This window comes from Phascolarctos cinereus, unplaced genomic scaffold (assembly GCF_003287225.1).
Source record: "Phascolarctos cinereus isolate Bilbo 61053 unplaced genomic scaffold, phaCin_HiC Scaffold_2;HRSCAF=192, whole genome shotgun sequence".
NCBI classification, from domain to species: Eukaryota; Metazoa; Chordata; class Mammalia; order Diprotodontia; family Phascolarctidae; genus Phascolarctos; species Phascolarctos cinereus.
Genome location: NW_027555625.1, coordinates 137,977,839 through 137,998,595, shown reverse-complemented (window position 1 = coordinate 137,998,595; position 20,757 = coordinate 137,977,839). Strand labels below are relative to the sequence as shown.

The 20,757-nt window shown below is 41.6% G+C and overlaps 1 protein-coding gene across 3 annotated transcripts in view; it reads right to left on the bottom strand.

Annotated features, from left to right (window-relative positions):
* Positions 1–20,382, bottom strand: part of LPL (lipoprotein lipase) — a 30,589-nt gene extending 10,207 nt beyond the window's left edge. The window contains exons 1-6 of one of the 3 annotated variants that reach the window (XM_078149623.1): positions 20,129–20,382; positions 10,801–10,833; positions 7,732–7,901; positions 3,270–3,449; positions 2,118–2,229; positions 650–883 (exon numbers count right to left, since the gene is read on the bottom strand). In XM_078149623.1, coding sequence (XP_078005749.1) covers positions 650–883; positions 2,118–2,229; positions 3,270–3,449; positions 7,732–7,901; positions 10,801–10,833; positions 20,129–20,222 — 823 coding nt within the window. In that variant the 5' untranslated portion in view covers positions 20,223–20,382. The remainder of the gene's footprint in view (positions 1–649; positions 884–2,117; positions 2,230–3,269; positions 3,450–7,731; positions 7,902–10,800; positions 10,834–20,128) is intronic. The other 2 variants (XM_078149624.1, XM_078149625.1) reach the window with 2 other exon arrangements.
* Between the last annotated feature and the right edge of the window lie 375 nt (positions 20,383–20,757).

Genomic DNA, 20,757 nt, shown 5'->3' with positions numbered 1-20,757 from the left:
AAAATACAATACAGCATAGGTAATGTTAATCTGTGATTTTTCTAAGTCAATATGCAGCCTTCAAGGATATATTTCTATTTGAGTGTGACACCACTGCTCTGGAGGACTCCAGAAACAACAACAGCCTTTCCCTGTAGCAATAGCCCTCAAGGAGGTGATTGTAGGTATCATTAATTTCATTTTACAGGTGAGTAAACAGATTCAGATCAGTTAAGTGACTTGTCTGAGGACATATGATCAGTAATTGTTGCAGGTTGAGAGAGCCCTTGAGTGGGAATCCAAAGAAAGGAGATTGTTATAAACTCTGCCAATGAATGGCTATTGGACTTAACTAATAAAGTGGGGTGGAAAAGCAGAATTCTATTTCCTCCTTCACCACTGTGATCCCTGTTAGCTTAACATTTTATGGTTCCACACTGTGCAGAATCCAGTTAAGACCCTCACGTGACTACATTAAGTATAGGGGTTGGTAGATGGTACAAGAAAATGGAAGGACTTAGCATTCTTCAAGAAGCTCTCTGATCCCATCTGGGCTGACCCTTGATAACAGTGGAACTCACTTTCTGGGAGATGTGGAGGATACTGTGGTCACCAAGGCAATAAAATAAAAATAAAAGATAGGCTTCACCTGCTTCTAGTTGACATTTACCTCCCAGGCCTTTCGTTGCAATTTGGTTGATAGCATCAAAAAGATTACACCCTGGTTGAAAGAAGCCTCCATTGGGATAAATGTCAACATGCCCCACTGGCTTCTGGATTCCGATACTTCGGCCGGGCGATCCTCGAGTGAAGGTGTGCAATACATCTACAAAATCGGCATCATCTGGAGAAAGGCGACTGGTAGCTTCAGCATATTCAAAATTAGGTCCAGCAGGATCTAAGCCTAAATGAGATAAAACCAAGAGTTACCAACTACTCAAATCTGGTTTCCCCCCTCCCCAACACTGCTTATTTTGCAATTAAAGTTGACAGTGAATCTGAGAATTAAAATTTAAATGGCAGGAGTGTAGAGGGCACTAGTTGTACAGTCAAAGGGCCTGGGATGGAACCCTGGCTGCCAGTGGGACCTCAGGAAGGTCAATGAACCTCTTTGGGCCTAGTTTTCTCATCTAGAGGCAGCTGGTTACACAGTGGAGAGAGCACTGCGCCTAGAATCAGGAAGACCTAAGTTCAGATCTGGCCTCAGAAATCCACCAGCTGTGTAACTCTGGGCAAATCACTTAACTTATGTTTGCCTCAGTTTCCTCAACTATGAAATGGGGATATTGACCACACCTTCCTCATAAGGTTGTTGTGAAGATCAAATGAGATAATATTTGTGAAAATTGCTTAGTACAGTGCCTAGCACATAGTAGGTGTTAAATGCTTATTCCCTTCTAGCTTCTGCCCTTCCCCTCTGCCACTAGCCATGCCCCACATTTGACAGTACATCTTCCATCCCTGTGCTTTTGCATGGGTGGTTCCTTCGCCTCCACACTCCCCACTTCCCATGCCTGGAACACATTCCCCTCCTCACCTCTAACTTCCAGAAATGAGAGCTTCCTTCAAGCTTCCACTTGGGTCCTACCTTCTATTCAAATATTTTCTTAATCCTTGAAGTTGCTAATACTTACTTTTCTGTGTACATGTTGTTTTACTCAAGTGAACTGTTCATTTTAAGTGCTTAATAAATGTTTGCTGAATTGAATAATACAGACTCAATTTCTATTTAAAAATAGAATTTATCTATCATTTGTCCCTATAGCAGGATGATGTAGCCCTACCCATAATTTAAAACCCAATTCAAATGCCGCCTCTCCCAATCTTCTCCTCCTCCTCCAACTAAATAACTTTTGTTTTCATTCCTCCTTTGATGTTTTGGTTAGTTTTTGCTCTCTGGCTTCATGTGAGGGCCATCCACAACAGAAAATAATCAAGGCAAGGCAACCCATGTCCCCTGTCCATCAATCTAAAACAGCACTGCTTTAATACAGTGTTTCTGCCCAACCCTTAACATGCCCTTCCCATCTCACTCCCCAAAATACACATGATCATGGCCTCCACATTGCTCTGACTCTCCTAGAGAATGATCCCCATCCCTGTACTTGGGGCTCAGTCAAAGAAGGCTGTCTCCTTACCAGTAATTCTGTTAACCTTCTTATTTGTCAGACTTCCCGCAATGCCAGCAGCATGGGCACCGAGACTGTATCCCAAGAGATGAACATTTTCCAGTGGGTAGTTGAACTGCTCCTTTAGACAATGAAGAATGAAAAAATATGAATTCCCAGAGCTCTTGGTAAAACCACAAAGCCAAAGGAAACATAGCATGAACACCCATGGCAGTGAGGAAAAAAATGAGAATTACTCCAAATGAATTCTATTCTTTTTAATTTTATATGTCACAGATGAAAGAGATAAAAACTGCTCTTGTTAGGTAGGATTTAATTCTTTCCCCCTGAGCTGGCTAAATTTGAGGAAGCATTGGCTGATATCTGCTTTGAACTTTCCTTTTTTTTTTCCTCTTTAACTGGCTTCCTCCTAAAGCCCTTTCCCTCTTCACTTCTCTTGTCTAGAGCAATTACTTGTCATTTCCAAAAATGGTTCAACCTTTAATTTTTACAGGGGAAGAAACTGAGGCCTTAGGAGGGGAAATGCCTGGCCCAAGGCACCTAGCTAGTTAGTTGAAGGGCTAGAACCCAAGCACCCAAGTCTCCTGCCTCTCAACCTTTCACTGTCCTTCATGCTGTGTGGCCTCTCCTAACTCCAATTGTCCACCCTGACTGGTTCTGTACTACCCTGGGCCTTTCCAGAGTCTTGGCATGTTGTTGATCCCAAGGTGCTTAGGACAGAAAGGCTGCCAAAGACCAGCCTTAAGTTAAATTTGTGAAGGAAAAAAAAATGACCCTCTTGCCTTCCCAAGGGGAATTAGAATTTTAACTATGGAATTTTAGGCATCAAGTCAATGAATAGGGTGTGGGTTGAGGTCAATAGAGGGGAGGTTCTTCTCTATGTCCCCGAAGTGACTCTGTGTAGGGGGGTTGCCAATTCCACCTACTTGCTTTCCAGAAATCTGCACACTGGGCCGGGCAGGGCAGGACAGAACTACATTTTTATCAGATAGTTTCACAAGGCTGAAAGATGACAGGAAACTTGAACTTTTAGAGAGATTTAAATTGCTCTTGAGGGATATATGTACAAGGGAAAAAGGAGGAACACTGACCAGTGATCAGCTCTGGCACCCATGGCCAAGAGAATTGTATGCCATGTTATACTCTTTCATGTGTGCTTACCGCCAGCCAGTTGATAAATTTAGCAACATCTTGTCCCACCAGCTTTGTGTAGCCAGCAGATACTGGATAATGCTGCTGGGCTCTCGTCAGCCAATCGACTACAATGACATTGGAGTCTGGTTCCCTCTTGAAGAGAGCCCCCACAAGTTTGGGCACCCAGCTCTCATACATTCCTGTCACCTGGAAAAGAAAACAAAGGCTACCTTCTTAACATGATATTTTCTTAAAATATCAACAAAAAGGGTGGTTCAAGCTATCCATGGCCCATGGAGTCCACTGCTATCTTCCCAAAGTCAAAAGATGTCAAAGAAGTCCCCTATCACATTGGGTAGCCTCCCTGTGGAAGATTTCTGAGATGAGGACAATAGTGCCACAGAACAAGTAGATCTGGGTGGGTTGCAATCTGTATCACCAGAGGCAGTACTGAAATCAAGGAACCTTATGGCTCCAGGAAGCTGTAGCATGTGCAGCAGCCGTACCCTGATAAATGGGCTAAACCAGGTTGGGGGTAACTGACCAACAGGTCTCAAACCCATCAATGAGTTAGGGGATTGTCTACTCCAAGCCTGTGAAGACTTCCCTCAGTGGAATGGGTGGATGAGAATAGCTTGTTCCAATGGTCATGAAGGTGGCTGAAGCAGGCACTGTGGAGCTCTTAGAGCTTGGTCAGACATCAGAGATGCCAATGTCACCCACGGCATCCTGCACCATTGCCACTGGTCCTGACTGTTGTCCTGCCACTGAACTCCAGAAAAGAGAGGGATGCTGATGACTGAGAAGCTCTGCCTCACTCATAAGTCATGTGCAAGTCAAGCTATCACCTGTGATGTTTATTGGTCCTCTTTGAAAACAAAGGATAAATAACAATGATGACTGAAATCAATGAGATGATGGCTCCATCATAGTGTAGTAGAAGGAAAAGAGGGAATCAGTTACAGGAAAGCCCAGTCACTTAATAAACAAATGTGATAATACTCTTCAATTCAGTACAGCAAAGATTTATTAAGTCCCTAGCATGAGCAAGACATTGTGTGGAACCCTAGCGATGCAAAAACAAATACGGGACAGGGAGGGGGGAAGGGAATAAGTATTTATAAAGCACCTACTATGTGGCAGGCACCATGCTAAGCACTTTCAACAAATATTATATCATTTTGATCTTCACAACAACCCTACAAAATAAATAATTATTTCCATGTTACAGTTGAAGAAACTAAGGCAAATTGAAGCTAAGTGACTCGCCCAGGGTCACACAGCTAGTAAATGCCTGAGGCTGGATTTGAACTCAGATTTACCTGACCCCAGGCCCAGAACTCTATCCACTGCTTTATGGAGCATATATTCTATTGGAGAGTTAAGACGTCTACCCAAATGATATAGTATGAGGGAAATTGAGAAGGGAGAGAACACCAGAAACTTGGCAAAGCAGGACAGAAGGGATGGCACCTGCACTGTAATTCAAAGGAAGAAAAGCATTCTGAAAGGTTGGGATGAGGAGGCAGGATATTCCAGATTAGTGCAAATTCAGAGAGCAGGGGTGGTGTTTCCAATCTAGCTGGAATCTCCTTGTTTGTGAAGAGGACAAGTATGAAAGAAGACTAGAAATGCATGTGGGGGCCTATTGTGGTGGGAGGCCTGGAGTTCCTAACAAAGGCAGATAGGCAATGACACTGTGCCAAGCACATTGTGCTCTCCTTCTTTGTTAAACAAGTCTTTTTTTCCCAGATAAATCTTTACCCAACCTTAATCAGAACAATCACCTTGGGTCCAGATTAATGAGGTCTGATTGCATTATGTTGTCCTCAAAATTGGTTTAATTCACTTTGTAAAATTTGTAACCTTGCCAATTGGAAATGCTTCATTAGATTGTTTTACTCATTTCTACAATTTTTAATATGATTATCTGATAATTCTCTGCTTTTCTTCCCCATCCTACCCTCACACAGCCCAGACTAGATTAATCTATTATGGAACAAATTTGGTTCAATTCAACAGTACTGAGCACCCATTAAGTATGAGGTGGAAATCACCCTAAAAATTACTCCCTAAACATAAGCAAGAGATGTTTGTCAGTATAGGAACCAGTTAAAATAATGATCTCTGACTCCTGAGCAAAGGGAATCCTTTGGCATCGGTTGGCACTTCATGTGACTGGCTTGTATCACGCTCAAATGGCTTTTGTTTTTTCCTGTGATACAATCAATTCTCAAAGGACTCAAGAAAGCTAGGTTCTAGAACCATCGCTGCCACTAAATGGACCCATGTGAAACAAGTCACTTCATCTCTCTGGGTCTCAATTTTCTCATCTGTAAAATGGAGGTAATAAAGCATGCCATATCTAACTCACAGGGCTGCTAGCATAACAACATTGTAGTTTTAGAGCTGAAGATTCATTACAAGTCATCCGATACAGGCCCCCTTATTTTACAGATAAAAAACTGAGATCCAAAAGAGATAAAGAACTGTGAATGGTTGTATAATCCGGTGTTATTTAGGGACCAATAGAAATCTTATTGAACCCTCTCTTGGCAATCTGCTGCTTAATCTTCTTTGCATTCCCTCTGAGTGAGCACCTTAGGCTTCTTAAACTTAGTTTAATAGGCCTGCCCCTCCCTTGTCCTCAGTCTTCCTCTCAGATGGCGCAGCAGTGAATGGCAAAGCTGCCATTCAGGAGGGGATGATGTCAGACTTGCAGAATGCAAGGTTAATCACTCCCAAAGGGGATGAGACCCTCATCCTTCACAAAGAGGTCCCTGTACTTTAGTGCTTGTCAGGCAGAATCCAGGCAAGCGGCCAGGCTCCAGTACAGCTGCTTCTAAGGGCTTTCTGTGCTTGCTTGTGTGTGTGCTACATACTAAGCATTCTTTCAGCTTCTGCACGATAGGGCTGGCAGGACCCCTTCCATTCCCTGCTTTGCACAGAAAGCAACTTCCCTTTGTGCAGGTGACTAGTCTGGCAGGAGAATCCTGTCTGTGCGTGACCCCAGGTGCAGCAGGTTCCTTGAAACAATCAACCTTTTCAGATCAGGTAACCAGTAAATAGTAAGCAATTCGCCAGACATCTCCCATGCCCTAGGTGTCTGGTATAGATACCCTTATCAGTGGAATGGGCAGTGAGGTCACACAGTGGATAGAGCAATGGGTCTGGAGTCCGGAAGACTTGAGTTTAAAGCCAGCCTCAAACATTTATTAGTTGTGTGACCCTGGGAAAGTTATTTAACCCTATTTGTAACTCCAGTATCTTTGCCAAGGAAAACCCCAAAAGGGGCATGAAGAGCTGGACATGACTGAAAACGGCTGCACAGACAAAATCAATGGGAATGATAATCAATCCAATCTTAAGGTCATATAATCATATAGGCAATGGCTCATCGGTGGTGTTGTTCAGTCATATCTGACCCCATGTGGGTCAGATACTGGAGTGGTTTGTCATTTCCTTCTCCAGCTCATTTTACATATGAGGAAACTGAGACTACCAGGGTGAAGTGACTTGCCCAGGGTCACACAGCTAGTAATAACACATAGTAAACATTCAATTAAATGTTTGTTGATTGACTGATTGACCCTCTGCCTTAATCTACTGGACAAGGAAATGGCGAACCATTTTGGCAAACAAGCCCCCATGGACAGTATGGTCTATAGGGTCACAAAGAGTCTGACATGACTGAACAACAGACAATCCCTATATTATTTTTTGCAACCCCTTTGTTTTACAGATGAGGAAGCCAAGGGACAGCAAGTAAAGTGGTTCCTGACCTGCCGGGTCCAGTGCTTGGGTATTTGGATAAATACTAAATGCAGGTTCTGTCAATTCAATGGGATGAATTCCTAAACATCAGATATTCATCTTCTACCTAAAGCTATTTCAAGGTACATGTTCATATTTAACAAGCTAATATTTTGTAATAAAATATAGTTTATCTTGTTAACAAGATGTTTTATGGTTGGATGAAAAACCTAGTATATTTGTGGACTGTGTTGACCATTCACTCTTGCTCACACAAAAATTATTACAACATTCAATTTGTGTTTGTAGATAAAGGTTCCGAAGTTCTGTCATGAGAGAAAAGATGATGAGACCTAAATTTGTTCATTCTCCTGGCTCTATTTTCTCATAACCTTTTCGTATCAATTTCAAGGACCATAACCCTTAAAATTACGGAGGGATTGTCTCAAAACTTAAAAAAAAGAGATCATCACATAAAAATATTTTTTAAATGGGCAATGAAATGACCAGACATCTTGAATTAGCAAAAACCAAACAAGTAAATATTAGAGTCTGGCAAATTAAAGTGCTTATTCCCTTTTTTGGAGCAAATTTATGAGTGTGTAAAGAGTGTAATTAGCACATACCTGAAATATATCACAGTGTTCACAAAAAAGCATGCTTTTTTGGTTATTTACTTTTGACCCTGGGGTTGTAGCAGCTCAGGACAGCCCTTTCCCTACACATGCTCTCTTACCGTCCATCCATGAATCACCACAAAGGTTTTGCTGCTATGATTGAAGTTACAGTCAGCCACAGAATTGATGTCCCCAGGAACAAGGTGGCACCTATCCTCTGTGATTTCTTCTGGGGTCCTCAGTGCAAATTTGCTTTCAATGTCTCCAAAATCCTCATTTCCTCTTCTTCCTATCAGTGAAAAGGAAAAGGATTAGCATTGTGTTTGGAATGACCACGACATGAGCCTAAGGTCAAGGAAATGATTATTAATGGTGTCACTCCTCTGCTCAAAATAGCTATGGTAGCTTTCTACTGTCTACTCAGAGGAAGCTGATGGAGTAATGAATAGAGCCCTAAACCTAGGGTCAGGAAAACCAGAGTTCATATCCAGCCTCAGACAACTTACTAACTGTATGACCCTGGTTTACCCGACTCTAGGCCCTGGTAAATTGTATGACCATTTAACTTTTGTCTGCCTCAGGGTTATTGTGAGGAGAAAATGAGATAATGTTTGCAACGTGCTTAGCGTAATACTTGGAAATACGGTATATATATTTATAAAAATATAAATGCTTATTCCCTTCCCTATCAGATAAAAAAATTCAACTCCTTTGAATGATATTCAAGATCCTCCAAAGTCTAGCCACAGGTGAGCTTTACTGAAACAACTTTAGTGGGGCACTCCACCTTGTTTCTAAGGTTCTAAATAAATATCAGCTCTAGAGTTCAACAAGTAAACTATGGGTTCAAAGCCCAGCTCTGCTTCTTCTAATATGTGTGACCTTAGCCATGCCCTGTCCCCAATATGTACCTTGGTTTCCTGGAATAAATGATCTTTAAAGTCTCATCAGATACTAAGTCTTTTAACTGTTACCCAAACTCTGCCAGCTATCATGAAGCAGAGCTAAGGTTAGGATCCCCCAGTTCTCTGACTCAAAAGCCACCCTTTCCACCACCATTATCATCATAATCATAATAGTTAGCATTTACATAGCACTCTAAAGTTTGCAAAACATTTTACAAATATCATCTCATTTGATCCTCACAACAACCCTGGGAGGTAGGTGCTCTTAATATCCCCATTTTATAGATGAGGAAACCAAGGCAGATAGCAATTAAATGACTTGCCCAGTGTCACAAGTGTAGCAAATGTCTGAGGCTGGATTTGAAATCAGGTCTTCCTGACTCCAGGTCCAGAGCTCTGTCCTCTCAGAGTATCAGACCAAGTCAGAATGAGAGAAGATAAAACACATTCACAGGAAGTTTCTTTGTAGAACCCACCAATTTTAAAACAATGTTTTGAAAACCAAAAAAAGTAATTATTTTTATTAATTCAATTAAATTAAAAACATTTATGAAGTGCTAAGACAGGCATGAAAGAAAAACAATGCCTTTAAGGGCCAGAGGAATCATTTTATAGGGTCTAACAGGTTCCCTTTCTCAAAAGCTAATAGTTATGCCTTTCCCTCTAAATATCCTTTTGCATTTCTACCTATGCAGCCCTCCACAGGAGGTCAGAATTAAGGCAAAAGAAGTTATTTATCAGTTCTTAGTAGTTAGTACAAAATGGAGATAGCTGAGAATGAAAGACTGTTGGATGAATCTTCTGATGGGGATAGGCAGTTGAATTGAATGTTAAGAAAACTTCCTTTGGTATCATATAGGAGAGACAACCTGGCTTAGTGGACAGACAGTGAAACTTGGAGCCAGGAAGACCCAGTTCAAGTCTCATTTCTGGTATTTATTGTCTATGTGACCTTGGACAAGTTATTTAATCTCTTGGCAATTCACCAATCAATCAAAAAACAGTTATTAAGGACCTGCTTTGTGCCAGGAACTGTGCTAAGACTCTTAAGTGGCAGAGAAGGCCCACCAAAATCAGCAAAGTTCCCTATGCTAATGAAATAGCAGGTCCAATTTCTCTCCCTAATATAGACATAGCAAAAAAAAAAAACCATACCAAAGTGAAGATTCTGAAAAGGAGCAGTCAAAATTCTGGCGTGAAGTCTATAACCCAAAACCAATAATATCCATAGGGGAAATCACAAGACTTTTTTTTTTGTCATCTGTTGGCAAATTGTTCCTCTCTATTTCTTGCTAAACTGTTCTCTAAGAAGCTAAGGACAAGTATATGATCAAATCCACTACCATGCCTGAGCTTTAGCAGGAACAGTGGCTTTAGAAATTGAGTAAGGATTATGTCAATTCCCATTTATTTTTCTAACAGGAATAATAGAATACTTGTTCATTTAAGACATAATTAGATTTGCAAAGAGAGACCTGACTGAGATCAATAATAGCACTGATAATAGAAACCCAAAGACTACCAAGGGATCTCAACAAATTTATCCTAATGTTATCTTAGGAATGTCCAGTGTTTTCAGTTGTGATAGTCTATTACCCGAGTCTAACATTCTAATAAGTGATTCCCAATCAGTACCAAGATTCGACTTGAAAACCAAAGGCAGCATTTGGCATTCAGCGTCAAAAACCATTCTTGGCAAAGAGATACCCACATGGCAAGATTTGGACTTTAAAGAAAAGTCTGTTCTAAACCATGGCAAAAAGCCAGTCTTTAACACAATCTCCATTCCAATAAAGGCCCCAACATCATACTTGTAATAGCTGCATTCAAATTCAACAGACATTTATTAACCTCCTCCTGTGTACCTTTCAGTGTTGTTTGTAAGAAAACTTCTTTTCCAAGCCCCATGTAAATAAGAGTCTCTGTCAGGGATTGGAAGCAGGGCTGGCCTTGAGTTAGGAAGACCTAATTCAAGGTAGGCTTCTGAAACCTACCAGGTGTGTCTAAGGGCAAATCATTTAACCTCTTAGAGCTCCCAGATAACTCTCTAAGGCTGTTAGTTGGAGGAGTGTGGCAGCTCTGCTTGAGTGAGGGGGATTTGTTTAATTGAATTCAGGCATCAGGAAAATCACAGGAACTGCCAGGACATATTTTGGTGTGGAGAGAATTCAGTCATCTCCCTAAATAACTCACCAACATCCAAATGAGGGACATGTTCCCATGACATAGTGCCCTCTACTACTGTGTGGGATCTCTGAGCACAGGGGTCACGTATTATTTTACCTTTGTACCATCCCAAGCTGTGAACGTTGTTCTCTGCAAACAAAAAGAGTGCATCATTTTCTATGTGTTAGGAGAACATTGCCTGCATTCTGGATCTAATGATTTAGACTTGAGTCTCCTTTCCCCAAACTGAAAGAGATCCTAGCCATGCTCACTTGCTTTCCTGAATTCAGTTGGTCAGTTGTTCTTGAAGAAAACCAAGCACATCACGAGGGCGATTATCTCGACTTTTGAGTGAATTGGATTTAGGTGCACAACAAACCTATTAAATAAGTACAAAGCTCTTTGTTAAGTTATTGGGATATGATACCTATATCGGTAGAAAGCCTAAAGACTAATGTGTGGCCAAGTCTAAATCTATAACAAACATTACATACTGTGGTAATGTGTAGTTAGAAGTCCCTTTGAGAAGCCTGAAATCCAATTGCAATACACAACTGCCCCGCCTTTGCTTTGGCACAAAGGAGGGGATGGATTTCCTCCGGTGATAGAACAAAAGCCAAAGCGTTCTGTCCATTACCTTAGGGAAGAGATCTGGGACTTGATGTTGTGCAATGATTAGAGCAAGGATACAAACTTGAGCAATGTACACTAAATCATTCTACTTCTCAGTACCTCGACTTCCTCCTCTATTTAAAAAAGAGTAAGTTGGACCGCCTGACATTTAAGGTCTTTTCCACCTCTAAAATCTGTCATACTCACGACAGGATGATTAAGGGAATACTTGCTACCATATAAGCTCTCTACAAGTTGAATAGCCACCTCAAGAAGAGAACATGTGTTTCCCTTCACTGGAAGTCTTCAAGCAAGAGCTAGGTGGCTACTTGTCAGGTATATGCTTGGAAAGGGATATTTGTTCAGATAGGGCTGGCATAGATTGTCTTGGAGGTTCCTTCTAACTCTGAGATGCTTATTCTGTGACTACGACTAGTTTTTGCCTTTCTCCTTAAATAGTTATTCAACTTGTATAGGTCTTGTGTGTGATTGTATAAGTGGATAAACTACTTGGAAGTTCAGCATCTTATGATCCACAGAGAAACCCTTCTGTCTTAAAATGTTTTAAAAATCCTTATGTAGAAATGTTGCCTTAAATTTATCTTCTAAAATTATAAAACTCATAAGGTCTCTCCATTATTAAGTTTTAATTGTTTGCCATTACCCCTAAACATCAAACTATTTATGAAATAAAATGCTCATTTTTTTCCTTGAAAGTGTTTACCAAATTTGAAGTTTTGATAGGAATTAATCAGTAAGTATTTATTAAGCCCTTGCTATGTATTTGATGTTGTATGGGTGCTAGAGAAACAAATATAAAATCTAACCAATCTCTGCCTTCAAAGGGCTTATGTTCTACTGGAGATATTTACAACATGTGCATGAGTAAGCAGAGAATATAAGAAATGAGGTATTTCAGAGAACACAATTATCTTCCAGATGATCATTACTATAATTCCTTAAAGATATCTCAGTTGCTTAAAAGAGTGAAATATGCTTCCTCAAAACTTCCACAATCCTAGCTTAGGCCATGTGTAGATAAAAGGAAGGAAGGAAGGAAGGAAGGAAGGAAGGAAGGAAGGAAGGAAGGAAGGAAGGAAGGAAGGAAGGAAGGAAGGAAGGAAGGAAGGAAGGAAGGAAGGAAGGAAGGGTTAACAAATGAATATTTTTAATCATAAGATTATAGATATAGAGCTGAAAGGGATCTTAGAAGTTATCCATTCCATCCCCCTCATTTTACAAATGAGGAAACTGAGACTCAGAGATTTTAAGTGACTTGCCCAAGTTCATATTGAGTAACAGAAATAGAACTTGATCCCAGGCTTTTATTCCCAAATTCTGGGAGTCTTCTTCTGTACCACAGTCTTTAATAAGTTATAGAGTAGCTGAGTTGGTTCTGCCACCAACTAACTGTGTGACCTTGGACCAGTCACTTCATTAGTCTGGTCTTCATTCTCCCTGCCTGTAAAATGGTAGAACTAGACTAGTTAACTTTTGTTTCCTTCCAGTTGAGTCTCAGACTAAGTACGATGCCTTTCTACATAAAATAATGAGAGCTTACTAGCTGCCTTTTTTAAAAAGGATCCATGGAACAGAATATTAGGGTCAAGAAGTTTGCTGATAATCTGATCCCAAATTTGCTTGGACTAATTAGCATTCAACCTCTAACAGAGAAAAATGAGGAGTCCATCTCCAGAAGAGGACCACTAAAGAGAGAGGTCATTGGGTATGGCTGAAGATCTGGCTTTTTGGTGCCTGACGTTAGGGCTACTGCAGACCTGCAACATCTGTATTTCCTAAATAAGTAGCTAAAGGGTGGAGAATGTTAATGAGGATAAAATGCTTATCTCTAGGCAGACAATAATTCAGAGATAAGAAACAGGATTGAAGTATAAATCTAAGTAACTGGAAAATTTAAAGAGGAAAAACCTAATTTATAGGATCTATAGCTATAACTATACTAACCTATAGTATAAGAACTGCTAAGAACTTTGGTAGTTATTTGGTCCAATCCCCTAATTTTACAGGTAAGAATCTGAGGGTCACAGATGTGAAGTATCAGGTGCCATTTGAACCAGTCCCCTACCTGCCCCCCCAACTCAAAGTTCAACATTTTTTCTACTACGACAGGGGTTCTTAACCTGAGGCCCATAAACTTGTCTTTAAAAAATATTTTTGACAGTTGTATTTCAATGAAATTTGTTTCCTTTGTAATTCTACGTGCTTTATTTTAGGCATTTAAAAGCATTGTTCTGGGAAGGGTTTGATACTGGACTGCCACACAAAAAGGTTAAAATCCCTGAGATAGGGGGTATAGGAAATCAGTCACTACTAGGCATCTGAGCCAGGAAGGCTTAGATATGCTAAAAGTTCTTTTCAGTCTGCAAGAGAAATGCAGATCACTAAAACTGCCATTCATCTGTAGCCTTTTAGATACAAAGGTCATTTAAAACAGAATTCCTTCTCGGGTTGCTATGACCTCTCTGGTGAGGACAAAGTATTTAAAGGATAAGCTTTTTTTTTTTATTTGCTGTGGCTGAAATTCATAATCATTTACCCAGACTGTGTCTGCCAGCTGCCAAAGTAATAGAGTGGATAACTCCAAATAAGGGGGTAACTGAGGGAAGGCAGGGAAATCAGTCCAAATAGGCATTTGATGGAATTGGCCTCACGAATTCAACACTGTCTCAAGGCATCAAGGGCCCAAATTAAATGTCTGTTTTAATATTAATTATTCTTTTTTTCCAGAAAAAAATAGCAAGTGTTTATTAGAAAGCAGCACGAAGAGTCAGTTCTTCACCACCTAAATCCTTAACAAATTGAATTACCTAAGGTTAAATTTCTTACATCACTGGAGAAGAGAGAAGGGGAAAAGATTGCATTAAGATATGGATTTTAAATCCTACTGTATTTAGCTAATGAAAAAGAAGGTCCTCATTCTAATACATAAGTTCCCAAAATGGGCAATACTGCCCCCTGGGGGGGGGGCTCTGGAAAGATGAGGGGGTGGTAGTAGTCTCAGGTGCAATTGGGGGGCACTGAATAAAAAAAGGGTTAACCTAACCTAATCCCAGTGGGGGTACTGAGTAATTTTTTTTTGAAAAGGGGACAGAAAGCCAAGTAAGTATGCTTCATCTGTCTCCCAGATTAAATATAGGAAACATGTTGTTTTAAAAATCCAAGTCAACATATGCAAACTAAATAGCTGTATTAACAAAGGATTTTTATTACTGGAAAACCTTCTAAATTCCTTTCCATTGATTATCAGATCACTCACCATCTGAAAAAACTTGGATGAGAGTAGAGGGGGGGAAATGGAAAGAATCCCATCAGAAAAATTGAAATCCAAATGCATTTATTCTCTTGGGTCTGCAAACCCAAAGAAAGTCTGTCATATGAACATTTTTTAAAAATCCAGGAAGCTAAGATGCCTTTGTCAAAAATACAGGCAAAACATAAATTAGTTTGAGTCTGAAAGGCACTGCTCCTACTTGTCTATATAAAATCAAACAGCCATGGGGAGTGGAGGAAGCATATGTAGACCAGGGGAAGGGGAGCATATCTATATATGGCTCTGGAATTACACTGCAACATGGCTACAAACCAGTCCTTTCATCCTTCTTGAAGAGACAACATGGCAAAGTGAAAAAGGAGCTGAATTTGGAGTTCAAGGGCATGGGTTTGAAACTTGGCTCTTCTAAAATCCTGTGGGATCTTGGGCAAGTCTTATAACCTCTCTTGGCCTCAGTTTTCTTATCTCTAAAATGAGGGTGTTGGCCTCCCTTAACTGAGATCCCATGTCAGTCCTTTATCCAATCAGAATCACTGAACTCAGAGTCATTCAAGGTTGCTTCCAAAAGCTAGGTCCACTCTGCTGTAATTTGGGGCAAGTGCCAAGCCAACGTTAAAATAAAGTTATCTTGAGTAAGTCTTCACAATAAGGTTTCAGATTCTCCCTTAATGGCAAACACTTACTTCACCCATTATTAACAAGTGTTCACAGGATCATAGATTTATTCTGAGACTGTAACCTCCTTCGAGGGGGTTCAACTTTGTGTCCTCGTGGCCTACAACATTGTGGGCACATAATAGTTGATGAGTAAAAATGAACTTGGCTCAATTCAACAAGCCCCAGGTAACTTATGCCTACATATATGACAAAATAAAATAGCTAAGTATATCTAGGAAGATTAAGCGTTCAAGATTGTATACTCCTGCTAATTATATTACGTGTAGTGTATGATCTATACCTTTAAAATAGCCACAGACAACAATACACAGAATCAATCATGCAAACTCAAATTTGTTCAGAAAAACGCTGGAGGAGAGAGTTTTTACATTGACGGGGCCATCAAGAAGCTCCAGAAAAGAATCATGGACCAGGATTCAAGAAATGTACAAACTAGGGAAATGTATGACCCTGGGCAAGTCATTTTTCTTCTCTTGACCTCAGGTCCCTCATCTGTAAGAATGAACAGGTTGCTTCGTGTAGTGGGAAGCTCACTGAATGTGAAGTCAAGACTGGGATTTGAATCCCAGCTCAACCACTTACTACCTGTGTGAACATGGGAAATCATCCTACTTCTGTGGTCCTCAGTTTCTTCATTTATAAAATGAGAAGATTAGACTAGTTGAACTCTGAGGCCCCTTGCAGCCTCAAGTCTCGTGAACTGTTGAACGCTTCTCTAAGTGCTCTCCCCACTCTAAAATTCTGTGAACATTCTTGAAATACACTGGAACACCATCACTTACTTCAAAAGTCTTCCAAATATGCCTCCTACTTTGGAAAGGGCAAATGCAAGCAAAAAAGGGAAAAGCAAACCCCTACTTAGATAAAGAGTTTTTAACAAAGATGTGTTGTTGTTCAGTCCAGTCTGACTTTTTGTTACCCAACTTGGGGTTTTCTTGGAAAAGATACTGGAGTGACTTGCCATTTCCTTTTCCAGCTCATTTTACAGAAGAGGAAAATGAGGGAAAGGTTAAGTGACTTGCCCAGGGTCACATAGCTAGTAAGTGTCTGAGGCCAGATTTGAACTCAGGAAGATGAATATTCAAGTGCTCTATCCACTATGCCACCTAGCTGCCCCCCTGCCCACCTCATCTCCCCCCCCACCCCAGGATTTGCAGCCTAGGTAAAATGTCTTATTTGAATAAAGCAACTTCTGCACACTAAAACAAACTACAATTATTATAAAAGTCGATACTTTAAAAATCTTCTCACTCACAAGAATTCCAGAATTATGGATCTAGAATGTTGCCACCTCCCTAGCCTGCTAAACTATTCATCCTCTGATATCTTTCTCCCCACAGTCCTGCAAAGAAGTAGCAGTATTATAAAATATAAAAATATAAAAATAATTAGCAACCATTGCCTCAAATGATCCTTCACCATTCACAGTGAGGCCCAAAAGACATTGGTTTAGCCTTCATTTTGAGTGATTGAATTCCTTAAACATTAAGGTAAATTACAGATTGTCTTCATATTAACAAAGTATAATGTTTAGAGTTGGAGAAAAAAAATAAACCTTCAAAAAGGTTGTCAGGTTATAAGAGCCTTAACAAGAGTCTTACAGAACTGGGAATGGATCCTTCTCAAATAGTCAATTTTATTTCAGGTAAGAAAGGCAGACAAAGGATTGTGACCGGAGGGAAGGGGCAAATTTCCACTTCTACCCCCACACAAGTCTCTTCTTCCACCCCTTTCCTTTTCCATGAAACTATCAGACTTAATTATATTTCCTCTCCCTGGGCCTCAGTTTCTTCAACTGTCAAATGCAGAGTTAAGCCTGATGATCTCTAAGGCTCTTTAGATCCTTAAGATTGTAACACCAATTATCTAATTAATCATTTGTTCAACTATATAGCAAGAGAGGCAGCCAGGTGCAGTGAGTGGATATGTCAGCCTCACAGTCAGGAAGACCTGGGTTAAGACCTGTCTCTGACAAATACTAGTTCTGTGACATAAGGTAAAAATCTATCAACACCACAGTGCCCCAGGCAACCATGTGAAACAACTGTCTTAATTTGGGGTCTGGGAACTCACTTTAAAAATTTGATAATTATTTCAACATAATTCTTTTGTAATCATCTATATTTTATTTTAGGCATTTACAAACATTCTAAGAAGGGGGCTGACTGAAAAAGGGATCCATGATACACACACAGAAGATTAAGAAAGATTTCTGCTGCCAGACAAGAAGGTGGTCTACCTTGGTTGAGGGAGTTTCCTTATTGGGAGTTTCTTGAACCAATGAAGTCACAGGTCTGCCCCCCCCCCCCAAATGTAACAAGGACACATCAAAAGTACGGAAATATTTGCAGGAATCTCCTCTCCTAATTGGTACAACCTAGATCTTCTGACTACAAATCACAAGGTCATGCTGAAAGTCACAGTGGCTAAGGTGGTGCAGTGGATACAGCAAGGAGCTTGGAATCAGGAAGACTTATCTTCCTTCATGAGTTCAGATCCAACCTCAGAAATTTACTAGCTGTGTGACCCAGGGTAAGCCACTTAACCCTGTTTGCCTCAGTTCCTCATCTGTAAAATGAGCTGGAGAAGAAAATGGCAAACCACTCCAATATCTTTGCCAAGAAAACCCCATAAAAATGGGGTCATGAAGAGTCAGACGCCACTGAAACCACTAGACAACAAGGAGATCAAGCCATCATTAAGTACTGGCTCTCTTCCCCCTTTGTAAGTTACTGTTAATTAGATCAATGCCAGGAGTGTGGCAGGTGAGCCTAATGTAGCTACTCTGAAGGTAGGGGGACAGAGCCTTCAGGGAGTGCTGTCTCCTCTTCTGGAACAGTCCCTTCTCTCTCTAGCCTGAACGAATTTAAATACACAAAACACCTTGATATCTTAAATGATCATAACAGTAGAATACACATTGAAAGCTGGAATGGCCCTTTAGCAACCTCCTAGCTAATCCCTTATTTTACAGAGGAGCCCCAAAGCATTATGATCTTTTAACCCTAACAATAAAGTTAACAGTTAAAACTACTCTGAGTTAATAGTACACATACACTTTTCAAATGTATAGGGGGACGGGGGGGGGGGGAAGGGGGGAGACGGGACGGGGGAGGGGAGATTGGGGGAATGGAAGGGGAACCTTGTCATTTTACTAAGGTTTTTATTTTATGGTTGTAGAATCTGAATTCCACCCAGTACCTTTTCTAGTGTTTTTCGTGAGACAGGACTCCAAAAAGTCAGACGTGAAGTCCGAGATCTTTCACATACTGTATTACTTTTTGAACAGGGCCTCCCATAATTTTGAAGAGTAAAACTGTAGTGAATGTCAACCCTTCTCCCAAAGTCTTATCGCTTCCTACCTCATTAACAAGAATACTTTCCCCAACCTCAAAATAAGTCAAACGTTTCAACACAACCATTCTCTCTCTGTCCCTGTTTCTGTCTTTCTGTCTTTCGTACATAATACACTGATACACAGAGAGATAGATACACCACATTCTAAGCCCAGACTAGCTGAACTGGATATCAGAATTCTTAATAGTAGCACGTGGCCTCGCAGAGGGGAAAAAAAACGAAACAAAAATCAATATGAGAGCTAAGGGATTGGGAAGCCTGATCCAATTCCCCCTTTTTTCTTTTCCAGAATAATGCTTCAATTACCCATGTTGTGTGGCTTTATTGTGGGCAAAGCCTTGGACCTGGAAGAAACGCTCCCCACCTCTATTCAGTTAAAGACAGACGCTCAGTGTCTAGCTCCAGACAGCTTAAAACTCCGAATTCTTTCTCTAGGAAGAGCAAAAAGTGCTCCGACTTGGCAGCGTCCACACCCAATCTCTGAAACCACTCTTGTGAACCCAAGAGCCAACAGGAGCCCACGTGGCATGGGATCCATAGCCCCCCGGGAGTAGCCTCGTGAGCAGAGCTAGCAGGCACCTTGGCTTTGGAAGGCTGGCCGCCTGGACACATCTCTGAGTTGCGGTGGCAAGGCACCCGTGTGATCGTGCTTTTCCTGGTCTGCTGTTAAGTTCTAACAGCATCGTAAGATTTTGGGTTTGGGGACACCTCTAGGAAAGCTCCCCGTACACCATCTCTATCTGCAACTCAAAGCCAGTGTAGGATTTCCTGCACATTCTTCCCTTCCCCCCAGTCCACAGGGAGTTTGGAGAGCGCGCGAGTGCCAGCTTCTCCTAGAAATGCAGGCATCCTTCCCTGATTCGCCGTACAGAAACTCCTCATTTTTTTCCCCGCCCCTCGGCTCTTCTGGGAAGACAGCCCTTCCCTCTTGCCCCGAGGCCCGAGCTGAGCTGTGCTAAACTGAGCAGCCGCGCCAGCCACAACTAGGGTCACCTTGGCTGGCGTTCCTCTCATTCTTGCGCTCCCGGGGCTGCGGGGTTACCGCCGGTCACCACCATCCCAGGCCCTTCCCCTCCCACGTCCCGCCCCTCACACTCCCCCAGACCATCACTGGCCCGAGCTCATCTCGAACGGCTGCTATGTAATGCGGCCAAGGCGAGTGACCCTTAAGCACCAGTAGCTGCAGAAGCCGGGTGCTGCGGCCGCCCGGAAACCCAGAGCGACGGTGATAAGAGCAAACCATCTCCACCGTGTCTAGTCCCTCAACTGCCAGAGAAAAAAACTATGCACTTCCCACCCCTGGCTCCAGGCGCCCGTCTCCCCAAGGGACTGCTAGTCAGTGCCCTAGCAAGTCCTGTTCTGTCCCGTACTCCCTTCCTTCGCTGTTTCCCTGGTGTGCATCAGGTTCGCCCTTCCATCCTCCTCCTCTCACTCCCGCAGCTCGGCAAAGTTGCAAGAGAAGTTGGGTCTGCCCGGGAAGGGGTTCAGACTGCAGATGAAACTTACTATTTGAGGCGGCAGCGGCCACCCCTCCGCTGGACATGTTCAGACTCTGGAACCACAAACCCAGGACTACCAGAAGCAGCGCTTTGCCCTTCATCTCTGCACGCTTCCCTCTCAGCTGGCGCTGGACTGCACAGGCTGGGCTGGGGGAGGGCTGGGGAAGCCTCAGTGCAGGGCAGAGCAAAGTTGCCCTTTAAAGTGGAGAAGGGCTCCCGAGTCAGGAGTCTGACACTATTGCTACTCCGGGGCTTCTTATGTGACTGGAAATATGCAAATAAACCTCATCACCTATTGGCTATAAAATCATAAGTTGGGGGGAGGGCCCTAAATTCACTTCCAAATATCTGAGCAAATTGTAATACGAATCAACCCTGCCAGCAAGAAGAGGGGGAAAGGGCAGGAAGCGAAATTTGTTTGCTGTGCGCATTTGCCCCTTGCCTTTCCTCAGGTGGCCGATTCCCTAGGGCATTACATAATTACTAATAAAATGAAGAATAACTATATAAAATGAATTGTGCTCACAAAGATTTTTTTTTATTCTTGTTTTTGAAGATTATACTGTTAAACTGTGGTAAGTCAGTGGCTTTGTCCTGAGCAGAGTGAATCTTCGGCCAATTCTCAACTTTTTAATA